General features: G+C 47.8%; 1 protein-coding gene across 1 annotated transcript in view; it reads left to right on the forward strand.

The window, feature by feature from the left end:
* COL5A1 (collagen type V alpha 1 chain) overlaps positions 1-27,141 on the forward strand; it is a 155,009-nt gene that overhangs the window by 68,449 nt on the left and 59,419 nt on the right. Inside the window, exons 5-16 of the mRNA XM_086475890.1 lie at positions 2,419-2,550; positions 4,361-4,507; positions 4,631-4,879; positions 9,098-9,250; positions 9,551-9,607; positions 13,852-13,893; positions 14,159-14,221; positions 21,456-21,530; positions 23,094-23,186; positions 26,147-26,203; positions 26,363-26,416; positions 27,060-27,113. Coding sequence (XP_086332016.1) covers positions 2,419-2,550; positions 4,361-4,507; positions 4,631-4,879; positions 9,098-9,250; positions 9,551-9,607; positions 13,852-13,893; positions 14,159-14,221; positions 21,456-21,530; positions 23,094-23,186; positions 26,147-26,203; positions 26,363-26,416; positions 27,060-27,113 — 1,176 coding nt within the window. The remainder of the gene's footprint in view (positions 1-2,418; positions 2,551-4,360; positions 4,508-4,630; positions 4,880-9,097; positions 9,251-9,550; positions 9,608-13,851; positions 13,894-14,158; positions 14,222-21,455; positions 21,531-23,093; positions 23,187-26,146; positions 26,204-26,362; positions 26,417-27,059; positions 27,114-27,141) is intronic.

The following is a 27,141-nucleotide window of genomic DNA, read 5'->3' on the forward strand; positions in this document are numbered from 1 at the left end:
GCTCCCATTGTGCTGCAGGGGAGCAGGGTGGGATTGAGGCAGGATTTTTCCTCATTCGTAGCTCCGGAGCTGCCATCAGCTGAAACCAAAAGCAAGCTCAGCTTTAGCAAATTCTCTTCCGCTTAACCTTTTGCACTGTGTTTAGCCAATGTGCCTTTCTTTGCTTTATCTGTTCCTCGAGGAAACGCAGTTATAGTCCCGGTCACTTATAGGATGCAGTCTATCAGCTCCCCCTGAGGTGTAAATCCAACCTTATCAGGAAGAAAAAGCTTTCAGCCTTCCTTCCTTGCCTCTTGGAGACAAGTACCAAGTCTGCTTTTGTGGCTGTTTTATTTCAGCTTATCCTAACAGTGCTGGACAATCCCCACAACCTTGTGGAAACTGGGGAGCTTTAACCCCCTAAGTGAGAGAAGGGCATGAGTGGCTTAACTCGGGTGTCAACGAGGGACAGGGCTGGTTGGGGTCCTGTGTGCAGAAATAGCAGCTGGAACAATCTTCATATCATTGACTTCAAGCAAATTGCCTTGGCCAGGTTGAGCATCCCCACTGGAGGGAGGTCTGAAGGGGCAGCCTGTTTTGTTTGACCTGCCTTTGAAGACAGGGGTAATAATACATGTTGTGAGCAGCCCCATAACACCCCCAGCTCCTTCAAGTCTCTGCTCAGGGCTGGATGATGTACTCTAGGTGACACCATGGCCAAACTCCCCATGCAGGTCACACTGTCACATGGTGGCCAGAGCTGGCTGGAAATGGGAGATGTTCTACAAGACAAAAACCTGGCATTTTCTGTTTTTTCGATACTGCATCCCTATTTTAGGTGGTTATGTTGAAAAAGAAAAAGCCAGAACAGCAGTGACAGAACTGTTCTACGGATTTATTTATTTTTTTTTTTTAAAAAAAGAGAAAGGGAAGGAAAGACTTTCTTAAAATAGAAAATTGAAAACCATTTTGCAGACATTTCTGTTAACTTTGTAAAGGTTATTCCCAGGAAACAATGACTAATAAGCTAAAATGAATGCTCGATTTTAGGATGAGTTGCATAGTATCTGAGAGGTGCCCAGATGTTACGGTGAGCTGCTACAGAGATGGATGTCATGATCTGGAAATCGAGGAGGGAAACCCCCAGGCAGCAGTAAGCTGCCCCTGCCCCTCAGAGGTCCACATGGTCCTTGCAACCTTCTTTCCCTGTTGATCTCTGCCAAATATGTGAACAGCCCTTTTTTTTCGTGCGTGTGACATTGGTATGTGTTCACGGGAGGCTGAGCTCCCCACGGACCCAGCGGCACCCACAGCTGGCCTGTGTGCAGCTTGCGTGCACAAAGGCAGATTTTGCCCATAACTTCAAAAATATCCTTTGGTTTTCCACGGGGCCGTTTCCCAGCCTGGCCAGGCTCCATTAGGAGCTTCTGGTTCCTATTAACGTGCCCAAGTCATCCTCCCAGTTCTGCTGTAATGCTCCTTTTTTTTCCCCTGATGCCTTAGCTGTGTCTTTCTATTATTAAATAAGACTTTTTTTTTCCCCCCTTAATTAGAGTATCAGCTCTAATCATCCAAATAGTAAAGTCTTATGTAACTGTCTACTGAATAAACTGGGGTTTGGCGCACGGGTTGAGCAGCGTGGTGTTTCTTTAGGAAACTAAAGAGCAGTTTCTGCTCTGACCTTTGGGCCGGGGCTGCGTCCTTCTGCGTTCACTATATAGCGAGTGGTCCATTAAGCAGCCTCAGTGCCTAATGAGCTTGCTCTGCACCTGATTTTCAATAAGCCACTGCAAACCTCCTCCCTCTTTCCTCTTTTTCTGGTCATTAGATGCATTTCTGATCTCTTTCTGTGTCTGCTGCACTGTTGTGGGTGGAAAATGGAGGTGAGGCAAGGTGTGGAAAGCAGGGGTGATGTCTTTTACGGGACCAGCTGATGGGGTGGGAGAAGCAGAGTGGCTTTGAGGTCAATAAACAGCTTTTTGGATGGGGCAGGGCAACTCCAGAGCCCTGCAGAGCTGTGTGGGACTGGGCAGGAAAGGAGTTTTGGTTTTGTTACCCACAGGACACTGCTGATTTGGGGTGCACAGAGCCCTTTTCTCTTATTTTGACTGCACCCGCCTCGCCTGGGGCTGTCAGTGCTGTTGTATGATAGGTGTGGGGTGACCTCTCTGCAGGTGAGGTTATTTTTTGGAACCAGACGTGAAGCGTGGTGGCTTCACACCTCAGAGCAGCCTGAGAGAAGCGTCTGCCTGACCTGCTGGACGACAGAGAGTTTTTGCCTGGCTCATCTCAGGCGACGTGCCCGTGTCAGGGAGGTGGCCCTGCCAAGTGTTTTGCTTTTCATTTCTCGGTGATATTTATCCCCTCGACTGCAGTCTCAGGCTGGTGGCTCCACAGGCACCGTCCGTCCCCTGACGCTCTCTCTTTCCTTCCCCGCAGGGTGACATCCAGCAGCTCCTGATCGTGGCGGACCCCCGAGCAGCCCACGATTACTGCGAGCACTACAGCCCCGACTGCGACACCGCCATCCCCGACTCCCCCCAGTCCCAGGACCCCAACCAGGATGAATACGTAAGTCTCTTGCAGGGTCTGGGGATGCTTTTGGGGCAGCAGCATCCAGCTCCATGTTGCGGTTGCAGCCACGCTTGCCTTCTTCCTCCCATTCAGCTTCCCCGCGACTCACAAGCAAGAGCAGAGACGGAGCTTGTTTTTGGGGTTTGCAGGTTCTGGTCTCAGCTCTTGCCCTCAGGAGTTTCCCTTCCTTTCTGTGCTCCTCCCGTTTCCAGAGGCTGAAATGAAATATTTGCTTGGAACTCAAAAACTTGCAGGAGAGACAACCTGAGCCAGGTGTGAAATACTGACCTTCCCTGGCAGGTCGAATCCTGTCCAAAACAGGGACGTGTTTCTGAATTTCAAATTTTACTGTTGACCTTGTAAAAAGATAAAGCAGTTCTTTTTCAATATGCTTTGAAATAACAGGTATTAAAGGAGGGGGAAAGATTTTTGCCCGTGTATTTGACATTTGAGTTTCATTTTGGCAGAAGTGCTCCCAGCTCATCTATATAAGCTGCTGTGCTCCATGTTTTTTGTACAAAGACTTAGCCTCAGATCTTTTCTTAAAAAAAAAAAAAAGATAAAAATAAATAAATGAACAGGATACCTTTTTATTTCTGCTGCTCAATTAGAAATGTCTAGGTGTGGCTGATCTCCAGAAGAGCATCACCTGAATTTTACCCATTTTTAAAACCATTTTTAAGAGGTCTCAGGCTCAGCTCACAACAATTCAAGTGTCTGGCATCCTCAGCCACTTCTCAGCATCTTGGCTGCTCTCTTGGTCTGATTTGCCGGTCCATGCACTCTCTTGCTTTCAGCTGATCTCAGATCCGTGGGCTGCTGCTGAATCCCCATGAAGCTGTAATGCTGTCAGCCTGCTCCGGCTTAGCTTTGGGATTGAATTAAAAACCTGAGCCTAGCAGGGCTTTGGGGGAGCAGAGCGATGCTTGCAGGCAAGGCACGGCCGCCCAGCCCTGGGGAAGTGCCATAACCATTCTGCCAGCACTTCTGGAGAAACAATAAATAAGTAAAACAAAATAGATTTTTTTAGTATGGTCAAACTATGTGGTAGTAGGAAAGTAAAACTTTTCGTTTGGAGCCAGCAGTTCAACAAGGGCTGGCTTGTCTTAGGGCTGTGTTGCTCCATGTAAGAATAACTCTTCCACGCGCCGGCATCTGCTGCCAGTGAGAGCGATGGGCTGGGGAAGAAATTTGCCATGCCTGGCTGTAACCAAATGTTTTGTTTGTGTTTCATTTTGAAGAATGACTGACACCTTGTGGAAAACGCTGCAAATATCTTGTTTTCGAAGCCCTTCTGCCTGCGGGCTGCGGGTGGATGGGAAGTCACACGGATGCTATTAGTGCAGTCAGATGAGTGAAAATAGCATCTCCGCTTCTCAGGGTGGCTGAGTGATTCAAGTGTTTTCTTCCCCTCTCTGAACATGTCAGATATGTGACCTGGGAGGTCTCAACCATCTGAGGTTAAAAAAAAAAAAAAAATATGCTTTTTCTTTTTTTTTTTAATTGTGTTACCATGGGTGACTGAATTGCTGCAGGGTAGGTCCATCCTTTCTGATGAGGGAGAACGTGCCACAGGACTGAGAGATGATTTGGAACCTCAAATCACAGTCATTGCCAAAGCAGCCCAGAGCCAGTCTCTTGGTGAAGGCTTCACAGGAGCTGATGAACAAGAGGAAGGGAAAGATTTCACTGCATGGACCTGCGTCACAGCCTGGCCCCGTTGACATGAAAAAATGTCTAAAAGAGCTGGCAGGAATGTGCTTGGGTGCTGCCAGCTTATTTTCTGCTTCTCATCTTCTTTTTGCAGTACACCGATGGGGAGGGAGAAGGTGACACCTACTACTATGAGTACCCCTACTACGAAGACGTTGACGAATCTATAAAGCCAGAAGCACCCACCACCAAACCCAGCACTCCTGAAGTGCCTGCGGGAGAGAGACCTGAAACCAAGCAGGTAACGACGTGGGGTCCTGCCAAGATGTGGTGGATAAATGGCACCTTTATAGAAGGGGAGGTGGAACATGATACAGAATTTTCTTTTTCTTTCTCCAATTCTGGCATTTTGTTTCTGCAATAGGACTATCCTGCCCCTACGCCTTCGCCTGGTGGAGGGAACCCCGGCAAGCAGACAAAAGAGGATGCTACGGTGGATGATCCCCTTGTCGACGAGTACAACTATGAAACCATTAACGAAGAGTACTTCACACCTCTCCCCTATGAAGATGTCAACTACGGCGAAGAAGTAGACCACCAGGGTGGACTCACCGAAAATGCCGTGGAAGCTGAACTCCCCACGAGTACCATCATCACCTACAATGAGACCAATGTAATTTTAATGAATGTTTTTTCCTTTCTCTTTTTTTTTTTTCTTTTTTTGATTGTGGTATTTCATAGCCCCGAGAGCAAGGAGATGTGTTCATCCATATGGTTTGGGCAGCTGTTGGAAGAGGAAGTTTTTTGTAAAATATTTTCACTCCAAATATTTCAGGCTGTGGAACACAGATATTTAGAATTTGGTTAAGGATTATTCCCCTGGAAAAATCTGTTCATATGGACATCTGCATCTCCCTGTGCGAAGTGCTTGTCTGACAAAAAGAAAAATGAGGGTTGGTGTTAAAATCTAAGTAAAAACATTTTATTTCAAAGCTATTAATATAAATTCTTAAAATGTTGATTTGATGGAGGACATCAATATTTTGTCATTCCCACTGAATAACCATCTTTACGTTTTTGAGATTGTAATTTCTAAAAAACCGTTTCAACACTGGGACAAACCCTTGATTTCAAGCTACTGCATTCACCCAGAGGGAGCCCCTCTGTTTTGTGCACGGATCTGCTCAAAGATGAGATCAGTGCAGATCCCACGGCTGACGTTTCTGTTGGAGTGATTACATTTTTAGTTACCCACACTTTAATATGCTTCAGATTAAATATGTTGCACTTGAGACTCTTCTATCCTTAAGACTTGCCCAGTTCTTGACTTTTATATTGGTGCTCGAATAGATGAACATTGGTGTCATCCGTAGGTGAGACTGAGATAAGTTGTCGTGCAGCTGCGTGCTGTATGCAAGGGAATAAATAGGCAATTTTTTTGTTCTCCAGGAGCATCAGCAAGGGGAGTCGATAGTGGGATAATGTTTCCTCAGAGGTAGGACGGAACTTGGCAGAGTTCTGTGGTTCCTCCTCAAATGGAGAAGGATTACTTAGTTATGGGACTGTCAAAACTCAAGGCTTTCTGCGAGGCGGTGGAAGGTGGCAAAAGAGACAGCAAAAGTTGGCCAACGTATTTGGAGTTGGACCTGGAAGCTTGAATGAAAAGGTGTTGGGGAAAGTGTCCAAGCAAAGAGCTGAGCAGCTGGAGTGAGGCAGGAGGGGAGCCAGCCGCCCCGAGGGCTGGTGGTGCGGCGGGGATCCAATCCAGCCAACTGGGGATAAAAAGAAGTGCTGCAGAGGAGGAGGTTGAGCAGCCCAAAATGTTACACAGAGAGAAACAGAAAAGGCTCCAGCATATCGGGGAAGCAAGTGCCAACCTGAGGGAACCCATGGATGGGAAACTCTTCTGTTTCCTGACAAAGAGCCAGAAATCTTTGGCCAAATTTGAACTTTCTAATAGAGAGGAATTCAAGATTAGATAGCGTGACCTTAAAGGAAGAGGAAATAAGAGGCTCGATGGCCACTTTATTTGTTAGGGAAGGGACATAGAAGAGAAGGAAAATTCAGGTAGAGAAACACACGGCGAAGTTTTCCTATGTGAAAGCTCAGCCCGCTCTTAGCAAAGTTTCTTGCAGGGAGAGAATGCAAACTGTCCCCTTCCAGCAGCTCCAAAAGAGACAGCGTTGAGGTGGCGAGGGCTGCAGGACTGGTCCTGGAGTGGGGGGTTGCTCCAGTGAATCTTGAAGCTGATGAGCAGAGAAAAGGACATAGTTTCCCCGGCTGAAGGAGATTCCCGTGCACTGAGGCGAAGACGAATGTGGTGTGACACAGGGAAGACTCCCAAAAAGTGCTGACCTGAGGAATAAATACCCAAGAGGATATGGGTTGCAGGTTTACACCTCAGAGTGGGAGCTAAGGGCTCTGCCTGCAGCCGTGAACTCCTGGGGAAACTGAGTCCTTTGATCCAGCAGCAGACTTTGAGCAGTGTGGAAGTGAGGATCAGGATCTCATGTGTGCAGCTGCCCCTAGAAATAGGGTTTCAGCAGGAGATACAGCCTGATAAGGTGGTTGGAGTTTATTTGCTGTTAAATATATGTATATAAACAATTGCATAGTTTTTTGGTTAGTTTAGGAAAAAAAGTAGTGCTCACGGTCACGAATAAGCATAGCGTAGTTTCAAGTAGTCCCAGGTTTCTGCCTGCAGCCAGAGCTCCCACGCTGTTGCCAGGGATGCAAGCGTGTGGCGGGGCAGAGGTGGGCTGGGACACCCGGTGTCCCCTGAGCTGCCAGCCCTGGCACTGCTCGCTGTGGGTCATGGGTGCAAACAGGATAATGTTGGTCTGGTGCAGAACGGTCCTTTTTAGCATCCCTTCACAGGGTGTTGCAAGAGCAGGACATGTCCGTCACGGTTGAAGTTCACCGGTCTGTGTCTTGGGAAGACTGTGATGGGAATGAAAAGGGGGGTTAGTTTTACACGAGTGAAGCTTTATGGAGGCTGCATGAGAGTTTTTGGAGGCAAGTGTAGTCACTGAACTCTCCCAGGCTTGGGTGTCATTACAGCTAATAACTCTGTGATAAATGCCAGCGAAGCAATTCTGAGATTTAGTAGGCAGCAGTACTCCCGTGAACAAGCGGAGCTGGGGACAGATATATTTTGTTCATTGCCTGCTATTCATCAGGCAGTTTGCTTTACTCGTCTAGATGCATATACTAGGGCTTCATATCTGCCTCGCTTTCTCTAAAGGGAAGACTAAAAGGTGATTTAAATGAAGTTGTTATCACAGCTTTTTGCACGCAGATATTTTTGGACCTCCTTTTTTTTTTTTTTTTTGTGGACTGTTTTGTGATTCAGGTTGTCTACCAGCATTGTTAAGGAGATTATTTTTAGGCTTTTGTTTTGGTTTTTCTCCAAAACACCTGCAGATCTCAGCATGGAGAACTTTCCTCCTTCTCTGCTGAGTTATTCAAAATAGTGTATCTTTCCATGCAAATTGACTTGGGGACCTTAATCAAAATATCAAACCAGACATTTTTGACATTCATTTCAAGAAATGCAATTTGAAAAAAGCTTGCTGTATTATCCCCAAAAGCTTTATAGCAAGATAAACAGGTTTTAAGGTTTCAAAGTGCAAACCTAGATAAAAGATTTCAAACAGGATAAAAGACGTGTGCGACAGCGCTAGATCCATTTGAACAGTGCAAAGGAAAAATAACGTTAACTTCTCCAAGTTTTCTAATTGACTAATTGCCAAACTCAAATTTCTGCAAATACCAGTTGGTATTTGCAGAGGTAAAAGATGGGGTGGCAGAGCAATAATTGCCTTTAGTACTAGGCTTATTCTTACTTTAAAACCCCTTGCATTGAGATACAGATGCTCACGCTTATGGGTTCTGAGTGGTGTTGGCACAGAAACAAGGTCTGCAAGTGGTGGTGGCATTTAAGCAAATATGAATTCGTAGTAGTGAGGAGAATTTCTCTGGGAAGCACTGGAAATAATTGAATTTATGGACCATTTTGGTCATTACCTGGATGGGAAAGAAACAAAACAAAACTATAATCAGCGCATGTTCTTCTTTACCGTGCTGTTCAGACTAAAGGATGCCAAGAGGCGGTTGGCTGCCAGGCTGCAGAAAGCGCAGGGGTGTGGAGAGAAGCAAGGAAATTCTGACACTTGTCTAGATGTCCTTGCCTGTGGTCCTTAACATCTGTTGCTGTAAGGATTCAGAAAGGATTCAAGGATTAATGTATCGGATTTATAAAAATTTCTCCTTCTGCTCTTTGGACAAGCACGCTCGCAGCTTGGATCCCAGACTAAACAAAGAGGAGGATTTTTGTAGAAGCAAACTTGAATTTTTTCCACATTTCCTCCTGTAATCATTTACTCATAATGACACATTGAGTTTTTGACATGCGTTTTAAATATGCGACTGGATGTGTGACTTTTTATGCTTAATAATCCAGTGTCTCCAATACTGAAGCTGTGAGAGATGAATAGGGCTTGGAGTTTGAAACTTCTATTCCCTGTTTCTTTAGACCTCTGGTGTTTGTGGGGTCCTCCTGGTGGGAGCTGTTGCTTTGTGCCGTGTTTTGTTTTCCTCACTCAGGCTTTTGTACTCACAATTTAATTTTAGGGGTTGACAGAGAAATCCCAGGGAAAGCCAGGGTGTATGTTTTGACGTAAAGAACCTCCCATCCTTCTTGCCTGCCATTGGAAAAGACCCTTGGAGACCTTAAAAACTCCAGAATTTAACTTCCCTTGTCCTTTTTATTTGTAACTATTACAATAAAACATCCTTAATTTGCAAAAACCACGGTCTTCCCCTTATATTTCCAGCGTGTGCAGCCTAAAGAGGTTTGCACCCTGACATGTTGCTGCTCTTTTGCTTCCAGCCTGCTCAAGGAGGAGAGGATCTGGATAAAGATTTCACCGAGGAAACAATAAAAGAATATGATGGAAATTATTACGATAGCTATTACGATCGAACGGTCTCTCCTGATATTGGCCCTGGCATGCCTGCTAACCAGGACACCATCTATGAAGGGGTAAGGGTTAATTTTCCATCGAGAGTGAGCCTAGTTCAGAATGTTTGTCTTCACATCACTTCTAGCATGGAGATTAGGAACGAAAACCCAGGGAAAGCCTCTTGCTTGGATTCATCCACCTGCAGCGCGCGTGTTTTGCACAAGGCGAGGAGGAGGTGCCCGGTTGCTGTACTAGACGAACATCAGCAGTCCCTTGGTTGCAGAAGTTGTCCCAGGAGCTCCAGTTCCTGCTCCGAGTGGGGATGCTGCTGCAGGCGATGCCATCTTTGACTGGTTTTGTGTTTCCCTTGTGTGCTACAGATCGGTGGCCCACGGGGTGAGAAAGGACAGAAGGGGGAGCCTGCCATTATCGAGCCGGTAAGGACCATCTGGGGTTTTGATGGTGGTTTGTTTTTTGTTTGATTGGGGATTTTTAAAATTTATTTATTTATTTATTTCCCCCCACAAGGCAGAGGTACAAAGGGTATATTCGGTATGGCTTGGTGCTCTCAGCAGTACAGCTGGAAGGAAAATTTCCCGTGGAAGAATTACTTGGTTCATCTAAAAACTTTTAATGTAAAATCCTGTAACTATTTTTTTTTTTTTAAACTTCAAGGCATGATCTAAATTATGAAGGAATTTCCCATGAAATATCTCATTTACCAAAAGAAAACCTAGGCTTTTTAGAATTGAAGCATTAGGCAGAGGGCATGTCTCACCTCTCCGGGGGTTTTGAAGTGCCCCCGGCTCAGCAGCGAACCCGCTCCCCCGAGCGCCCGCAGCCGGTGGCCAGGTCATATCCTGACCTGAACTTGCAGCTTGGGGCCGGCTTTAATTGTGCAACTAATGGGTTCATCTCTGTGGAAATAAAAGGGTTCTCCCTGCACACAGCTGTGGGAGAGCAGAGGTTTGCTCCTACGTCTGCTCCAGGGTCCCACCAGCTTTCCACTTTCAGAGAAACCCTGTGTTGTCCCAGGAGCGGAACCCAGCGCTCTCTTTCTTTACGATGCTGCCCTGGCCTGTTTCTGAGGTTGTTTTTCTCTCTAAAGAACGGTTATAGGCCTGTGCCTTTCGTAGTCCGCAAAAAATGCGGGTGCCCAACTGCCTACCTGCTTGGGTGAGGCTGGAGTTGGTCCCCAGCTGCCCTCCCAGTGCTGGTGTTTGCTCAGAGGTGCCCATTGAGCAGAGCAAGAGGCTGTTGGTTGATGGCCGTGTGTCTGTCCCTCGTTGCACATCAGGATGCTGAGGTACCTCCATGCCTGCTCCTCCCCGGGCTGGAAACTGAGGGTTCAGGTCCTTGCGACCACCTCCCCTGAGCCTCATCCCCAAGAGCCGAGCACACGCTCGCTGCACACCAGCAACTCAATTAACCTAATTTTGCTTGGCAGAGGGCCAGCGCGGCGCCCAGCGTCGCGGCGGCACTTCCCATCGCTCGGAGGCCATTATTTTTCTTTTAATTCTTCCGCCCTTTCCTTCTTTGCCTGACACTTTTGCAGATAGTAGGGGGGAGGGGGGCAGGCAGGGAGAAGCTGGGGTGCAGCAGTGGGGCTTGAAAAGCCTCGACGAGTGCCTTATGAAAGCATTTCTGACCTTTCCTTCCTTTTCTTCCTTCCTGGGTCTCGCTCTCACACTGCAAACAAAAGGAGGAGCGAGCGATTTGCTTATTGGAGGTGTGGGAAGGGTGGGGGGCAGCCATACCCCATGAAGACGATGGCAGAAACCCAGCCTGCCCTGTCCAGAACCAATCTGAAATGCTACAAAGCGAACAAAATAGTTAAGTTTAATCATCCAGAAAGAATTTGGCCGCCTTCGCTATTTCAAAACACTGGAGCGTGTATAGCTTTTGCCAGAAAATAAACAAGACCAAATGCCGCCTTTTCCCGCTCCGTGCGGTTCCTCTTCAGCAGAGAGAAATTCAGATTTGCCATGCTCTTTAGCGCTTTTTTTTTTTTTTTTTTTCCCGATGGGAGCTGCAGCAGAGGGGGGACTAAAAACCAAACGCAGAAGTCAGATTCTGCTGGATTTTCTCTCCCTTTTCGTTCAAACTGCCTGTCCCTCAATCCTTGCTCGGTGCTGACGCTCGCTGGAGGCAGCGGGGCAGCACAGGCACAGGGTGAGGAGGGATGCAGCTGGGGATGGCTGGGATCCCCAGTATCCCTGCTCTGGAGGCACCAGGCTGCCTTCGCCTCCTCAAAGCCCTCTGCTCTTTGGGGGGGACCCTGGTGCTCGCACCTGCCTTTGGGGGGAGGGTTTGATCCGCCTTTGCGTGGCGCCTTTGTGTGTTGCAGCCAGCTTTTGGGCTGTTTCTGTGATATTAGCTACACTTGTGGGTAGCATCTGGGTGTCAATCGAGTGGAAGCACCACTCGGTTTTCCCCTGGGACAGTCCCAAATCCGTGGTTTACTTGCTACCCCCAAGATGATCGCCCTTGGTGGCATCCCCCCACTGGTCCTGGTCCCAAAACCCTCCCACGTTTCCATTGCTCCTGTTGATGAGCAGTCATATAAACAGTGGAGGTTTCTTGCCGAGGAGAATCTCCAGATGTCCCTAAAGCTAGAGCTCAACATAAACCCACAGATAAATATGGGAAGATGCCAAGGATGTTTGCATTGCAAACTGGCTAATTAGCCCAGACTCTTCCCCCATGCGGAGGAGCGTCCTGAGGCTCTGCAGCCAGCGATGGGAAGCAGAGCCTCGGTGCTGTTCGTGCTCAGACCATGGTAATGCTGGCACCCAGCAGCCCAAAAATCTCCTGGGGAGAGACATATGTAGGCCACGGCTCTCTGCACCAGCCCAGAGACATTTATTAGTTTCTGTTCTGGAGCCTGCCACACCAAAACGTGCCTTCATTGGTCTCAACAGGGATGGACCTTGGGGTGCCCATGTGGGGAAAGGTTTGCTGGGACCTCTGGGGTTTCCAGTGCAATGTCCTCATCGTATGTCTGAAAAGGAGCTAGTGCTTAGTAGATGGCCTGGGGGACACTTCCATCAGCATAGCTTGCCTCTTCTTGGTAGCCTCCAGCAGCAAATAGCTCGTACTTAGTGCAGGTCAGAGGAATGTGTGTGGGGTTCACTCCGAGTTCCCAGCCAGAAGAGAGCAGTGTCTCCATGGCAGGCAGGGAAAGTGCTGTCAAAATGGGCATGGGGCAAAGTCCATGACCTAAATTCTTTACTGGTGAGGAACGACGGCACAGGTACTTCTGTGATGACAGCAGCAGAAAATTTCCCCTAACACATCCCAATGAATCATAGAATGGTTTGGGTTGGAAGGGACCTTAAAAATCATCTAGTTCCAACCCCCCTGCCATGGGCAGAGACACCTTCCACTAGATCAAGTTGCTTCAAAGTGAAAGCCAGATTTTTGAATGAGGTGGTAATAAGTAGTATGGGCAGTGGGAAAGAGAGAAAACAGTGCTGGCTGTGCACTAGTGATGCAGAACCACGCATCCTACCAATGGAAGCAGAGGTGGTTCATGGCAGCATGTTTTATCCTGTTTTTTTTTGCTCCTCTGGTCTTAGAGACTGTGGCTTTTGGTGCAGGAATGCCTGGCTTTTCCTCTAGACATTTCAGACTCATCCAGCTCAGCCCTGTCTGCTGTAATGGCTGCCACGGGGTCAGACGAGGCTTTTAGCACTGGGGCATGAGTCTGGGAGACTGGCCAAGGGTGACCCAAGACCAGTCCCTGCACTTGCTTCCTCTGGGCTTTTCCCATACGAGCTGACTGCTTATCTACGGATTTTTACAGGCTGATTTCATCCCATAGAAGAAATGTCCCTGTTTGCTACCGATGAGCTGGCAAGTGCTGGGACTGCTTTGGCTTGACTTGGGTACTGCTGGGGGCACAGCCACGGGTCCAGAGCTAAAAGGGCAGTGGTTGCTGTGGGCTTTTTCCCAACAGATCATCCTGATGCCTTCTGGAAAGCTTTCGTCAGGTTTATTGGGAGGTTTCTTTGCTGCCTCTTGCATACTCATGAGGGCAAAAATAATAAAAAAAGCTCAATTCTACTGAGTACATGATAGACCTGATTTAAAGTTATGACAAAATATTTAGATTAAAAGGAATGGAATAACATTATTCTACCATTTTGCCCACACAGTGATTTCCTAGGTACACAGAGTAAATCACAGCATGCAGTCTGCTGGGAAAGTAATTTAAAAAAAAAAAAAAAAAACCCTTGCAATTTGATTATTAACTTTTTTTAAGCTGCTTGGGTCTAGAAGCAGCTTCTTCCTGAAGAGGAGCTCTTCTCCCGCTCCAGCACCATCAAGGCTGGCTGTGCCCCAGGGTTTGCCCTTTGCCTGGCCATGAGCTAAGGGAGAAGGGTTGTGGTTAGGAAGGTGATCCTGTGCTGGGGGAAAGGGCTGGTTTGCCGTGTCCTGTCTGATTCAAATAGACAGTATTTGGCTTTTCGATGGGCGGCACCTTTTGTGCCTCTGGCAATGGGGACACAGGAGATGTCATCCAGAGAGAGTGGGAACCCTTCAGCTCTGGGATGCCTAGAGCTAGCAGCAAGACCCGAAATATTTAAGACCAGATAAAGCACTGGGCTTTCTCGCCCTGTAGCCAAAGTGACTTTGAGGACGTGCCTTGCTAATCACTCCTTTTCTTTCTCTTGCCCAGGGTATGCTGGTGGAAGGCCCACCTGGTCCCGAAGGCCCAGCAGTAAGTGGCTTTTTATCTACACCTTACGCCGAAGGATGCAAGGCTCCGTGGGGCTGGGGGCACGTGGAGGGCTCGGCACACGGCTGTTCCCGGGCTCTATTGCTTCCATATGCCGTGCATGTGTACAGAGCGCTTCGGGGCTGACTTTCTGGTGCAAAAATAAACAGAAAGCTCTAATTCTTTTCCTGCCTGTTGTACAAATATGTTACAAATAATAACACGTTTTCCTTTAGTGGCTTATTGTTTTCTATCTTTCCTATGCTAGGGCCTTCCAGGACCTCCAGGACCAACTGGACCAGTGGGCTTAATGGGTGACCCTGGGGAGAGAGTGAGTACCCATGGTTTTCTCCTCTTTGGCTGAAGCCTTGGGTTGTTTTGTGTGTGCAAAGTGGGACTGTGGTGTATTACTAGAGCCCCAAAATACTGCTCATCCAGAGCCATCTCCTCTGAGTGAGCCCCAAAAGGAGCTTATGGTAGGACACAGGGCAGACCTTTGTGTCAAGGGGCAAAGGGTTGGGGAACAGCTATGCTGGTCAAACGCTTTCAGTGGTTTTCTCCAGGTTAAAACCAAGAGTAAGGCTGACAAACCCTCTGCTCTCTTTGCACCGTTTGGCGTGTGGCTGCTCTTTCCAGCGCAGGAGCTGGGCTGTGGCAGTGGGAAAACAGGATGAGCAAACACACAAAATAGCCATTAGCACGCTAAAATGAAGTTCAACCACGATTCTACATCCTCGTTCAAGCTCGTTTTGTGAGTCCTGGTAGGCTGTTTGGTTTTGCTTGGGTCCAGGGTGGTGCCAGGGTCACGCCAGCACCCCTGCTGTGGGTTCTTCCTTACACTCATTTTGTGTCCTGGTGGGAAGGTGGCTCTTGTGCAGCAGCTTGCCTTTTCCGTAGGTGGGTTATTGGTCTGTACCAGCGGGTGCTACAGACTGATTTTTGTGCTTTAGCAAGGCAGTAACTTAGGGTTCGCATGTTTGGTTTCGATGTTGCTTTAGATCAGTTTTGTCCCTGGCAGCTGCTGCTTTGTAAACTGCTGCCTGCAGAAGCCTCCACCTTCATGGTGTCTCACTGAAGGCAGCTGCTCCCCAGCACTTTTGTGGGCTGTGGCCCCAAATCCCAGAGTTTAGCACCGCAGTTTGGTCAGAGTTGCGTATTTATTCGTTATTGCCGAGTCCCCACCTGGCAGCAGGAATGACCTGTGTTTTGGGGAGCTGCCGAACAGGAGCCTCAGGTCAGTAAGTGGTGCGCAGGCACCGTTTGAGGGGGAATCAGTGTGCTTGGCAATGCCAAAAATTAAAACCTACTCTCCTCACTCCCTGAGCTGAGTCTCTGAAATGACCTCTGGCTTTGCACAGGGGCTGACGTGGGATCGGCCTTGGCTGCCGGAGCAGCTCGGTTTGGGTCTGAAACTAGAGGATGGCACGCAGCGCCCTTGAGTGATACAGGTTGGGGTGATGGAGCACCAAAATCGAGGCTGTGCCGGCAGAAGGACGGTTCCTGTCTTGATGCAGCCCAGCGGAGCAGCGTGCAGGGCTGCAGGCTGGCGCAGCAGTGGCACAGATACACGTGTCCCAGCAGCAGTCGTCTTGCATGAATAAATTCATTGATTTCAGCAGGTCTGTGTGAGCAAAACCAAATAGAGTTTGGAGCTTGACACCGTTTTGGTGCCTCGGCGTGTCTTGATGTTGAGCGTAGTCACGTATGCTTTCAAAATAGCTTCCAGTGCGCTGCTGCTTCAGCTGGGGAGTGGGGCTCCCAGGAGCCCTAACACCAGCCTCCGCTTGTGGCTCCTTATGGCCTGAGGCATCCCAACAGCCCTGTTAGCAAAAAGGGCAAAAAAATGTGCCTACAGGTGGGTTTCTGAGGGCAGGTTTGGTCGGAGAGCTGTTTTTCCAGAGTTTTTTTGTGGAAAGCACGGGAGGGCAGGGAGCAGCAGCCACACAGGTCACAGGAGATGCATCCGAACACACAACATCCCACTGCTGTGTCAGTGCTGACACTCAGCAAATACAAAGCACCTTCCTGAGGAAGGGAAGGACTTATCAGCAAATCCCTAATCCTGGAGGTCCCGAGCACCTTCTGCTGGTAGAGAAGCAGCCTGCTGCCCGTGAAGGATCGCATGCACTGCAGCATCCTCCAACGATCCAACAGTTGGTTTCCAGATGAGGAACCATCTCCTCTTTGTCTCCTGGGTGCCCGGGAAGGATAAGCTGGGGTGACCCAGGCTCTCTGTGTTTGTAGGGCTTCCAACTCCTCTGAATTCTGCCCGGACAAGGTGGGAAAAAGACAATGACCAGATTGAAATGGGAAGGTCTGGGTAGATAAAGGGGTGTTGTGCTGTTCTGATGTGTATCTTAATACAGCTGATTGCTGCAACTGCTGTTAAAGATTTGCGTTGTGGCCTCGCTTGTCTTCTTTTTTTAACTCTTTTGTCTTAATTGGGTACACAAGACCCAGAAAGAATAATAAGAGGGAGAATTCACTCCATTGCAGTGGATCAGAACAAGATCTCTGCACTACCAAGCTTCTCCCCTTAACCTTGTTTTTAATGCTGGAGCGATGCCAGAAGTTTGCCATGGCTTCTTCTGTGGTCGCCGTCAGGTGTGCAACAAACCCTCTGGTTTTCATTTCTTCTTACTCCCGGCCTGGCTGCGGGCACAGCAACATCAGCTGAGCCACCTCTGGAAGTGACACCAGGACATAAGAAGGGATGTATCCAAATATGAGAACGCCAACTTAGGTAGAAAGAATGAGTATTTTTCCCTAAGTCCTTCCCGGCCTGGCTCTCTGCATGGGTTAAGTGGAGACTGACCCACTGTTAACTTGCAGTGGTGTTTTTTTTAAGCTGGTATTTACCCCTCCCTTCTCCCCTCAGCTTTTAAAATCCAGTGGTCTCCCTTCTGTCTGATGTACCCTTGCCCTTCCTTAATGCTGCCATCATTCCTTTCCCACCCATCGAGGTGGTTCTCCATCTCACCTGCTCATCAGCAATAAGCAAGAGATGGGAAACTGCCCCTCCGCGCTCTGGTGCTTTTCCAAATTACCGTCCCATTGGGGTGGGTTTGGGACCCCTGAGGGGGGGCCATGGGCAGGAGGGGTTGGGTTCCCAGCTTTCCTGCCTGCTGGAGGACAAAGCAACCAGCAGGCTCCAAATCTTCATTATTCACCTCCCAGCCCAACGACCAGCGTGTTGCAAATTACAGCCACTGAGAGAAATAAAGTCATTGCTGGCCTGCCCTGGGAAGTGTCTGCTGCAGTTTGAAGGTGTACTTGAGGAGATTACTCAGGTGTTGGGGCATTCTTGTGGTGATGACCCTAACCTGGGCCTCGTATATTTTTTTTTTTTTTTTTTTCAATTAAGGCTCTTTGTTTCCTTGTTGGTCCCCAGGGACTTGGCCGGAGTCCGCTGGCCACAGCAGTCCCGCATCCCCCCCTGGAGCATTGCTGTAAAGACCACCACCTCATTTACACTCCTGGTGTATTTATTGTTTTGTGATGGAATAGTAATAATGCTTCTTGTGGTTGTGACATGATTGAGAACGAGAGGCCCTGACTGTGCTCCATCGATTGGTGCCTGCAGGCTCAGAAAGTCAATGCAGCTGCAGGTTCAGCCCATGGCTGGAAGCCAGGGCCACTTCTCAGAGAGGGTGGCTTAACCCTTGAGATACCGCGTCCTGGTTCCTCCTGCACCACTCTGGCAGAAGGACCAAGGGAGGGCTCTGCATTCTTTGGTGTTGGACTTCAGAGAGGGTGGGCGAGGTCCCACCAGTGGTTTCCATCTTGCAGCGGTCTAGGATTAGTCAAAAGAGCTGTGTGGTGGGTCTTCATCCTGCATGTGTTGCTCTGCTTTCTCTTCTTCTTGATGTGCTGCTTTTTCTCCAAAGAATCCAGTTGCCTGGCAGGATGGATGCTGACCCTGGTGACGAGGGAGTCTGTGTTTCTGCCATTTGTCCAGGCAGATGCAGCCATTTGCCGGCCGGGCTCCTCTTGAACGGCCGTGCAAAGCCAACCAGCAGCAGACACACTGTCCCCAGTGACGTTGCTCCACGCCCTGAAATGAAAGGCATAATTTGCATTCTAGCACAGATAGCACATCCTGCTCTTCTGAGTGTCCAGAACAGAATGTAATACAACATATTGTGCATAAAGAAGTGATGAACTTGCACAGCCAGGAACTGCAACTGTGTTGAAGCACTTGTTTTCAATTAGAGCAGCTCCTCTTTTAATTTGTTTGTTATTAACCCTGCACATAGCTCATGAATTTACATGACACTTATATGTATACAGTGAGGAACATTTCCTATGCCTGCATCTGATAGAAAAACTTTTTATTTGCAATCAGGCAGGTGCACTGAATTAATACACCAACAATATTCAGCTATGTTAATATTGGCCAACACTCATTTAGCTCTGTTTTATTCATCATGCCAGTTTGTTCATTTATCCCAGTTATTTTACAACGCGCAGAAGAGCTCGCGTCACCGGCAAAGCTGCAGAGCAGCCTGTTTGTGGGAGGCTTCGGAGGACTCGTCGGGGGGGGGGGGGGCGAGGGTGGTTCAGGATGACTTAGGCAGGTTTCTTCAAGCAGTGGGAAGAAGGAAATATGTCACTTAGGAGACCAGACAGCTATTGCATGGGTATTCCGGACTGGAATGAAGAAAGTGGGAAAATGTGCTCCTTGGAATGAGATGGGCTGCAGCGTTAGAGCAAACTGCAGCTCTGTCACCCAGCCCGCTGTCTGTTGGAAAACTGGGGTGTCTGGGTGCTCTGGGCTTGATCAGCACGCCTCTGGGGGAAGGCTGGGCCCAAAGCAATAGCTGTATCTTCCAAGACTACGCAGTCATTGTGTCCCAATGGACTTAGTCCACCTGAGGACAGGTTTGCATCTTGGAAGCATAATGGGTCCCTAAAATCCTTACTGGGGTTCTGAAAGGCTTGACATTTTCAGGGTGCCCTTTTTTTTTCCATCAGATGGCAAGTGTGGCCTTACCTAAAAGACCCCAGATACTGCAAGGGTGATCTTCTATTGAATAATTTTCCGACCAGGACTGAAAATGGCAGAAAAATAATCCTAGAGAGAGACACTTAAAGCAAATTTTGAGGCTTAATACTGTGGGCTGCTGGGCGGCACTCTGCCTGTCAACGTCTGCTGCTCGAGGAGCACTAACACACTGAGGTTTCAGTTTAAATATTCCCTTGAAATATTGCATTAGTGTTTGCACTCAGCGTGGCATTTTAGAGCACTGCACCAAATAAAAGTTGAAGTCCCTATCCCTGGCTGCTATATATCAGCTAATCTCTATTTACATAATAAGAGTGACACAGATTTACACCAAGAGTCTAGCATGCTGCATTTCTTCAAGGCATTCATGAATTTAAATTTACAAAGTGCTTTATGCGTTTGTTTTTTCCTCCGTACCATTGCCCCCCCCCACCCCCGCTGCTCTACCCCACAAGGAAAAGACCTCACACACCCAACCTGAGACAAAAAGAGGCGTTTATGTATAAAAACATTGCATCAACATTTGTCAGACAAAGTACACACAGAGAGATAAACAAGCCTCATTCCTGATCCATCATATGCAGGACCGGAATTAAAGGAGAAGAGAGAGAGGGAAGAAAGTTTATTATATAAAATGAGTCTGGCCTAAATTATTTATTGTGCTTCTGCTCCAACAGATGGGTCTGCCCTCTGCACCTCATCAGCGGAGTCAGGGGCTCCAGTGTCGGCCAGCCTAAGTAAACAGCATGAATGTAACATCATGAGCTCGTCTTGAAAAATGGATGGGCTGGTGTGTTACGCGGTCTCCCTTCAGCGCTGAGGGAGCTGCTGGGTTTTTTCGGGGTTGGGTTGTGTTGGTTTTTGTTTTTTTTTTTGCTGATAAATCACTGGCTGCAGTGCTGTCTGCTGCAGCGCTGGGAGCAGCGTTGTTATTCCGGGCCGGTTGCGGTGCAGACCTCGGCTCCTTGGCCGCAGCGCTGCTCTGCCCTGTCATTGTGGTGCAGGTCCAGCCGCAGCCCGGCCGGAGCGATGGGCGGGCTGGGGCAGGGTGGAGTAGTGGCAGCTCTTCACCCCCACCCTGGTGCTGGGCTCTAATTTAGGGCTTGAAACTTCGGCTTGAATGTTTTGGGTTCCTTTTTGAAAGGGAGAAAACGAGGGAGATGTTAAGTTGAACATGGTATAGAGGGAATGGAAGAAGAGGGAACAAAGAGATGTAAGAGATGCGCCAAGATCTTGCCAGAAGACAGTGGGGCAAGGATAACACATCAAATGTTTTGGTTTGGTGGTTTGGTTTTTTTATTTTTTAAATGTTCTGGTTTTCAGGGACTATGTTAACTATTTCTCTTTCCCTCCTTCCTTTCCCACCTTTAGTCTTTGCCTTGTGGGGTGAATGTGTGACTTTCTGGGGCAAGGTCTGGCTCTTCTGTCTCCCTGTAGCATGTCCGTGTATGTCTGTGACTTGTGGCAGGGTTTTATTTTTATTTTTGTTTGATGTCTCCATGGACTGGAGGGCTTCAGGCAGGTTGAAGAGAGCAAGAACTAATAGAGACATTGGTTGCTTGCCCTTCCAAGAGCTGTGGCTCTCCATAGATGGATTTATTATTGATGTTTACTAAATAGGGGAGTGTCCAAGTCCTCAAGCTTGAGCTGTTGGTCAGGCAGTCTTGTCTGTTTTGCCATGAAATGAGCACCAGGGCTCCTCTTGGCCTCACTGGGATGTGATCAAGTCACACTTGCCTTCAGGTCCCTAAGCTGGTGTGAAAATTGCAATTAGGCATGCACGTTGAGTAGGTCGATGTAGTCCTCATTTGCATGTAGGGTTGCTGGATGGATGTGCAAATTTGGGTTAACTTAAACTTTTTGCCAAGTAGACAATTGGGAATACAGATAATCTATGATCTGTCTTAGGAAAACTGGCCATATTTGATTATTTATAGCTTCATCAATAGATCTTTTACTGCATATTCTTTTCTTTAGTACAAGTTAAAGATACTCAGCTGATGTTAATCAGCACAGCTCCGTTGAGATCCCCGGAGTTTTGCTGATTTACAGCTGCTGACAGGATCACTCCGTTGTAGACAGAAGTAGCCTCATAGGACTGAAAAAAAAAAAAAATACAGAGAGAAAAATGGAATGGACCCAGATGACTGAACATGTATGGAAATGTATTTATCTTTCCACGTTTCTGTCTCACTGACCTGAGTTATGAAGTTTCATATACTTTCCTAATAAGTTTTAACAGACCCAACTAAACATCGATTCCATTAACTTGGAACATTGCAGAGACTTTTATTGCTCACTCGAAAACTGTATATGGCAGACCCTGGAAATATGGGGGCCAGGGTGTAAGAAGAGGGATTTACTAAGAAAATGCATGTGCACTTAGAGATGTGCTTCCACAAAATCGGTCATGCCGTTGGGATGTCTATGCTCAGTGCCTCTCTGTCAAGACAGGGAACCTTTTGTATCACGACCCATGCCTTTACAGCCATGGCTGCTTACGTATGGACATGGCTAACATGACGCTACAGAAGTTTATTTTTATTTCTTCTTCTTGTAGGGACCACCTGGTCGCCCAGGTCTTCCAGGAGCAGACGGCTTACCAGGACCACCAGGGACAATGCTGATGTTACCTGTAAGTACAAAAGCGTACCTAAAAAAGCGTTCAAATGAGTCAGGCTTCTTGGCTTTGCCACTGCTCAGTGCCTGTTCTTGCAGAAGTCTCACATCTCTTTTACACCAAGGACACATTTTCCTTGGTATAAAAGCTGGATCCAGATGGTTCCCCTTGTAAATTTACGTTTTGCAAAGCATTAACTTCTTCACTGGTCAAAAGCACAGGGCAGGTAGGTTAAAATTTCCAGAAGTGATGAATTAGCTTAAGTGTTTCTTACTGGGCATGATGTTGAAGAGGGAAAGTCATGAAGAAGCAATTGAAGACATATCCAAGGGCTAAATCTCCAGGCAGAACCATTCCTCCTACAGTTAGGAAACTCTAACAGCTTTTCAGAGCAGGTGCCAAAGTTGTAAGTACCTGAATGAACCGGTCTCTTTTGATGACCAGTGGTTATTTTGCATTGTTTTTTTCCCTCCTACATGAAGTTAGCAAGTACTGAGTCAGCCTTCTTGGTCCTGGGATGCTGAAGGAATGGTTATATTTTGTGTCTGCTTTGATGTGAGAAAGCCCCGAGGAAACCAGCTGCTGAAAATAAGTGGTTAGGTACCAAAGGGAAAGAGTCTTTAGTGAAAAACCACAACGCTCTTGTACGGGCTCCAAATGGTAGAGTGATACTTGTGTAGGTTCCTGGCAGGGTGCCTAGGACAGCCTGGGCCAAGTGTTCAACATGGAGCTTAGCTGGCCATTACAATACATTTGTTGGCCCCTAAAGTAACCAACCATAGGCCTATAAATTGCATCTCTTTGAATCTGCTTGCCAAGTTCGTGTGGACATATACCTAGCGCCAACGAAGCAAAATGCAGAGGTGAAATGGAGGTGAAAGAGCAGTCCAAGTAGGTTCTGCAGCCTGGAGAGTCCTTCTTGCAAAACCCCAAACACACATGCAATTAAGGCAGGGGAAGGGTGTGTGTCCTGGAAAGTGGGCTTGTGGCTGTTGGGGGTGGAAGAGGCAAAAGAAAACGTTAAACTCCCTCCCTTTCAAGTTTGGGAAAATAAAACATTAATGCTTGGTGTGTTTTTTAAAAAAATCTTTTGTGTGCTGAAGGATCCTGGCTTGAACAATAGTCCAAACTCTGTTCTTTGAAGCACACTGCCACACTTGAGAAGTACAGCCTTTGCCCTGGGGCAAACGGGCAGCTACAGCCAAATAACCCCATGCAACCCCATCTCCAGGGGTCTCCTGGCCAACAGCATCCGCACAGGGAATATCAGCCCTGTGAGAACTTTGCATTTAGTTTTGAGTGGTGGTGTGTGAGGTCCTTACAGTTCAGAGCCTACAATCCCTCTTATTGTGCGTTACTTTGAGCTGGCAGAAGTTGCTGTGAGGGTACAGACATGGGAAATGGTCGGTTTGTGCCTGTGAGTTGTGTGACCTGAGACCACAGGTTAATGGGATGGGCTGGAAGGACAGTGATGAGGTTGGGTCAGTCATGCTGAACAGAGTTGTTAGGAGTCAGGCTAGCGTGAGGGTGGAGGGACAGCAACCCTGTGACCTGCTTTCTCCGTCTCGTTCCCATCAGTTCCGCTTCAGTGGAGGAGGAGATGCTGGCTCTAAAGGACCTCTTGTTTCAGCCCAGGAGGCCCAAGCCCAAGCCATCCTGCAGCAGGCCAGGGTAAGTGAAGGGTGGTGGGGATGTCTCTTGCAGCAGGTGCCCAAGGAAGGGAGGAGGACCAGAATAAATGTTGGAGGAGATACCTTCATACTTGCACCATCCATGGTGCTGGTGGGGTAACAGCCTCTCACCTGAGGTGGAATTGCTTCTGCGGCTTGAGGCGGTGACATCTGGATGACTTGGCCTTTTACTAATGGCCAGCGATAGGCCAGGCCCTAGAAATGTGATTTTAAATTGCCTACAGGTCTTGGACCAGGCCTTCTGCTGGTGCCAGTAGACATAGACCTGCTGGCTTCAGTAGTGTTTGCTGTTTATGCTGATAGTTTTGTCTATATGAACAGTTGTGGAGTTGTGGGGTGTGCTGTAGGGGTTTTCTTTCTTCTTCATGTTTTTTTCCCCCCAGTAAATTGTACTAATTAAACGTACATCACAGACGTCAGCTGTTCCCAGCTCTGCGAATCTCACCAGGCAGACTGAAATTTTCATTATGGTGTTTATTTGGTAATCTATGATGACTAACCATGCAACCATTTTTTTTCCCTTGGATGACCTTATTGATTGATGATCAAATAATCCCTGGTGGTGCTTATCACATAGACTCCCTGGTGAAACAAGACTGGCCATGCACGTTCCCGGTACAAGTCCTGTTCCCTGCCTAGATGAGCACCTTAGTGTGTAAGGCTTCACAATCACCTGTTCCAAACAAAGCTTCATTTCTAGCCAGCACAGCCTTGAAACTTTTCTTCCACGAGTGCTTGTGTGAAGTTACATTGGATCACTGACGTGTTAAAAGCAGAGATGCGAGAAGCACAGTTACAGCAGGAGGGAGCACGTGGGCATCCCACAAGTGCCATCCTGCTGTCTTTGCCCCAGTCTTGCCCAGGAGGGACCAAATTCTGTCTGTAAGCCCACCCTTGCAGTAAAGGAGAACGTAGAAGGTAGTTTAGGGAGGCAGGGTGCAAAGCTTTGGGGGCGTCGCACCTATCCCTGCCAGATGCAATCATCCAGGGACAGAGCTTAGGTGTGCTCCTCAGATCCGAAGCCCACATCTGTCTGCAGCTGGGATGCGTGGCTCAGGCGTAGCCAGTCTGTTGTTCAGAGCTGTTGGCGGTCGTATTAGCACAGACTTTTTTGGGCTGGTCTGCTGAAACACGCTAAAAAGCAATTTATTTCACCCTTGAATGAAACAAAGTCCATCGGGGTCTCCACCCAGCTGGGTGGCACACGGCCCTTTTAGGTTTATAACAAGGGTTTTAGCTTAGCTGGGGCTGTTCTGGTTTCCATCCAACTCCCCTTTTACAAAGGAGATTGATTTTATACGTATTCAGGTAGAGTACAGAGCCCTGATCCTACCAGCCACTGCATTTTCCTGTCCATTAACCTTGCTCTGAGAATAATATTGGTGGATTATGTTTCTGCTGTTACCTTGTCAGTCTTAATTTCAAGGCTGCCTACAGATTTTCCATCAGCATTTTATTTTGCTGGGAAATAGGGGTTTTGACCAGATGAACGTTTCATGAGAAGCATCTGCTTTCTCAGGCACTCTGTTTTTATTCTCTTTTTTTCTGCCTGTTGAAAAATGTGACTGTTATGAAAAAAACAAAGAATCTCCCTCCCCTCACTCAAAGACCCTTTCCTCTGTTTTTTTTTTTTTTTTAATTTTCAGGTTTTGGGAAAAATTTAAAAAACCAAACAAATCCTGGATGATTTTTGGGCTGTGGACGAAAAGTTGAATATTTCCAGAAAGGAAAAAAAATCCATTTCTTGGTTAACTTCAACCTTTTGTCAGACAGTTTTAGCTGAACACCCTGATAGCAAAGCACAAAAGGAAATAAATGACATTTTTTGGTGGGGAAGTTACAGGATATGGCAGGAGGGGAAAAGGAGTCCTGCGGAGGGAGGATATCTTCTTTCCTTTTTGGGGGTTTGTTTTTCTTGTTATCATTGTTGTTAATTGCATTATTAAGTTGATTTATTCCCTTAAAATCTGGCTTTCATTAGACGCTGAGCATTGCCCCAGCCAGCAGTGTTTCAGAACATCTCCCTTTTAATGGGGTATTGTAAAAAGATGCCACACAATCTAGCATTTGTGCAATATTTATGCCATTCCAAGTGCAATCATGGGTAGATTTTAATTACTGGAGTACACAGATAATTACAATTCTTTTAAAGTGTTAAATTGTCACGAGGGAATGAATTGTCCGAGTGATATTTTAAACCGTGGACCAGCCCCGTTACCCACCGTGGAAATTACTGACTTGACGCATGGTTACGTGACTCCTTAATTATCGAGCTAAAAGCCCCTTGTGGCAAATAGAGTTGTTACTCTGTTTGCAGGATGTTAAATAGTAACCAAAGAAAAAAGGAAAAAAATCTCTCCAAAATTGAACTCTTAGGATCATAAAGAAAGAATCCTCCTAAACTGAACTGGGATCATAAATATATGTGAACAAAGCCCTATAGTCTATCCAGGCAAAGTTTTGACATTAACCTTCAATAATTTGCTGCCAAAAGCATCCATTTTATTGTGTCTGTATGTGGTGATGGAAAAGGGGATCTGACCTGTAGGGGCAGATTCTCATCTGGCTTAAGTGCAGGTAAGTCCTCGCCCTTCCATCTGCCCTGGGTCTGGGCCAGGGCGTGCCTGTAGGCATCTATACAGGGTTTGGTACTTCACATGCGTGGTGCAGAGTGGGCATAGAGGTGTAGGTCCGTACGTCCTCTCAGCAGACCCAGGCACCGTCTGGGGGCTTTGTCCATCTGCAGATACAGAAAAGAGTTGATGGGGCAGCAGGTTGGACGTTCTTGGGTAAACCCCTGAGGGTATGGATATTGCTCCCTGGATTCGTGGTTCTCGGGGCGTGGAGAGAACGTGTGGCTGGTGGCGAGACGGTGGCTTTGTCCCATTGCAGCAATGAAGCAGAGGCACCAGCTGAGCAACTTTTCTCTTTCTGTTCCAGCTTGCACTGAGAGGACCAGCGGGTCCGATGGGTCTGACGGGGCGGCCGGGCCCTATGGTAAGTGAATGGGCAAGCGAGGACAGAGCAGACCCAGCGGGCGCTGGCTCCGTGGATGCTCTGGGTTACCTGCGTGAATGGTTCTTTCTTAACATGGTATGAATCTTCCCTCTGGCTCTGTTGTGGAAAAATGTAATAAATCATGTTCTCTGTCCAAAGGGACCCCCGGGCAGTGGAGGACTAAAGGGAGAAGCTGGAGAAATGGGACCTCAGGTGAGTCTGGGCATATTGGGCAATGAGGGGGGTCTTGGGGAAACGAAGGCATGGAGCAGCCAGTCCTGCTTTAGAGGCTGTTGTGAAGGAACAAGTCAGTAACCCAATGCCAGCTGAAAGTAGGAAGGTGTGGGAACATCTGTTTTGCAATAAACTTCACTTCAAGTATCCAAATGCAGGCTTAAGACATAATTTTAAGCCAACAGCGTAAAATTCGGCAGGTGGTAGTCCTTTCCTGCAAAGACATCTGCGGAGGAGTCCTGTAAAATATGAGATAGGTTGGAGTGTGGGGAGTTTGCTAATGCTCAGGAAAATGTTCTTCCAAGCCACAGATCCTGCATTAAGGGAAAATTCCCATTTTCTAGTGGCAGGGGAAGTGATTTGTCTCCACCACATGGAGCTGCTTGTAGGGCAAAAGCTTCCCCGTGGATAACGTGTGCAATTGCTGTCCAGAAATGCTCGGTCCTGAGCCTTTCCTGTGTGTTTTGAACCATGAGCTCTACTCGCAGGGGGTTCATGTCCCATTCTGTGGCCCTGGTGACCCTGACAGCCCCAGCAGCACCTGATCTGCGATGTCAGCAGGCTCTGGGTCCGACTGTCCTGCCTTTGGGTCATGGCGTTTCTTCCTCTCTCCTTGATGCAGGGTCCACGAGGCATCCAAGGTCCTCCCGGTCCGGCAGGAAAACCAGGCCGCAGGGTGAGTGTCCTGGGAGCTGCCCTGATGA

This window comes from Leptosomus discolor, chromosome 19 (genome assembly GCF_034619465.1).
Source record: "Leptosomus discolor isolate bLepDis1 chromosome 19, bLepDis1.hap2, whole genome shotgun sequence".
NCBI lineage: Eukaryota > Metazoa > Chordata > Aves > Leptosomiformes > Leptosomidae > Leptosomus > Leptosomus discolor.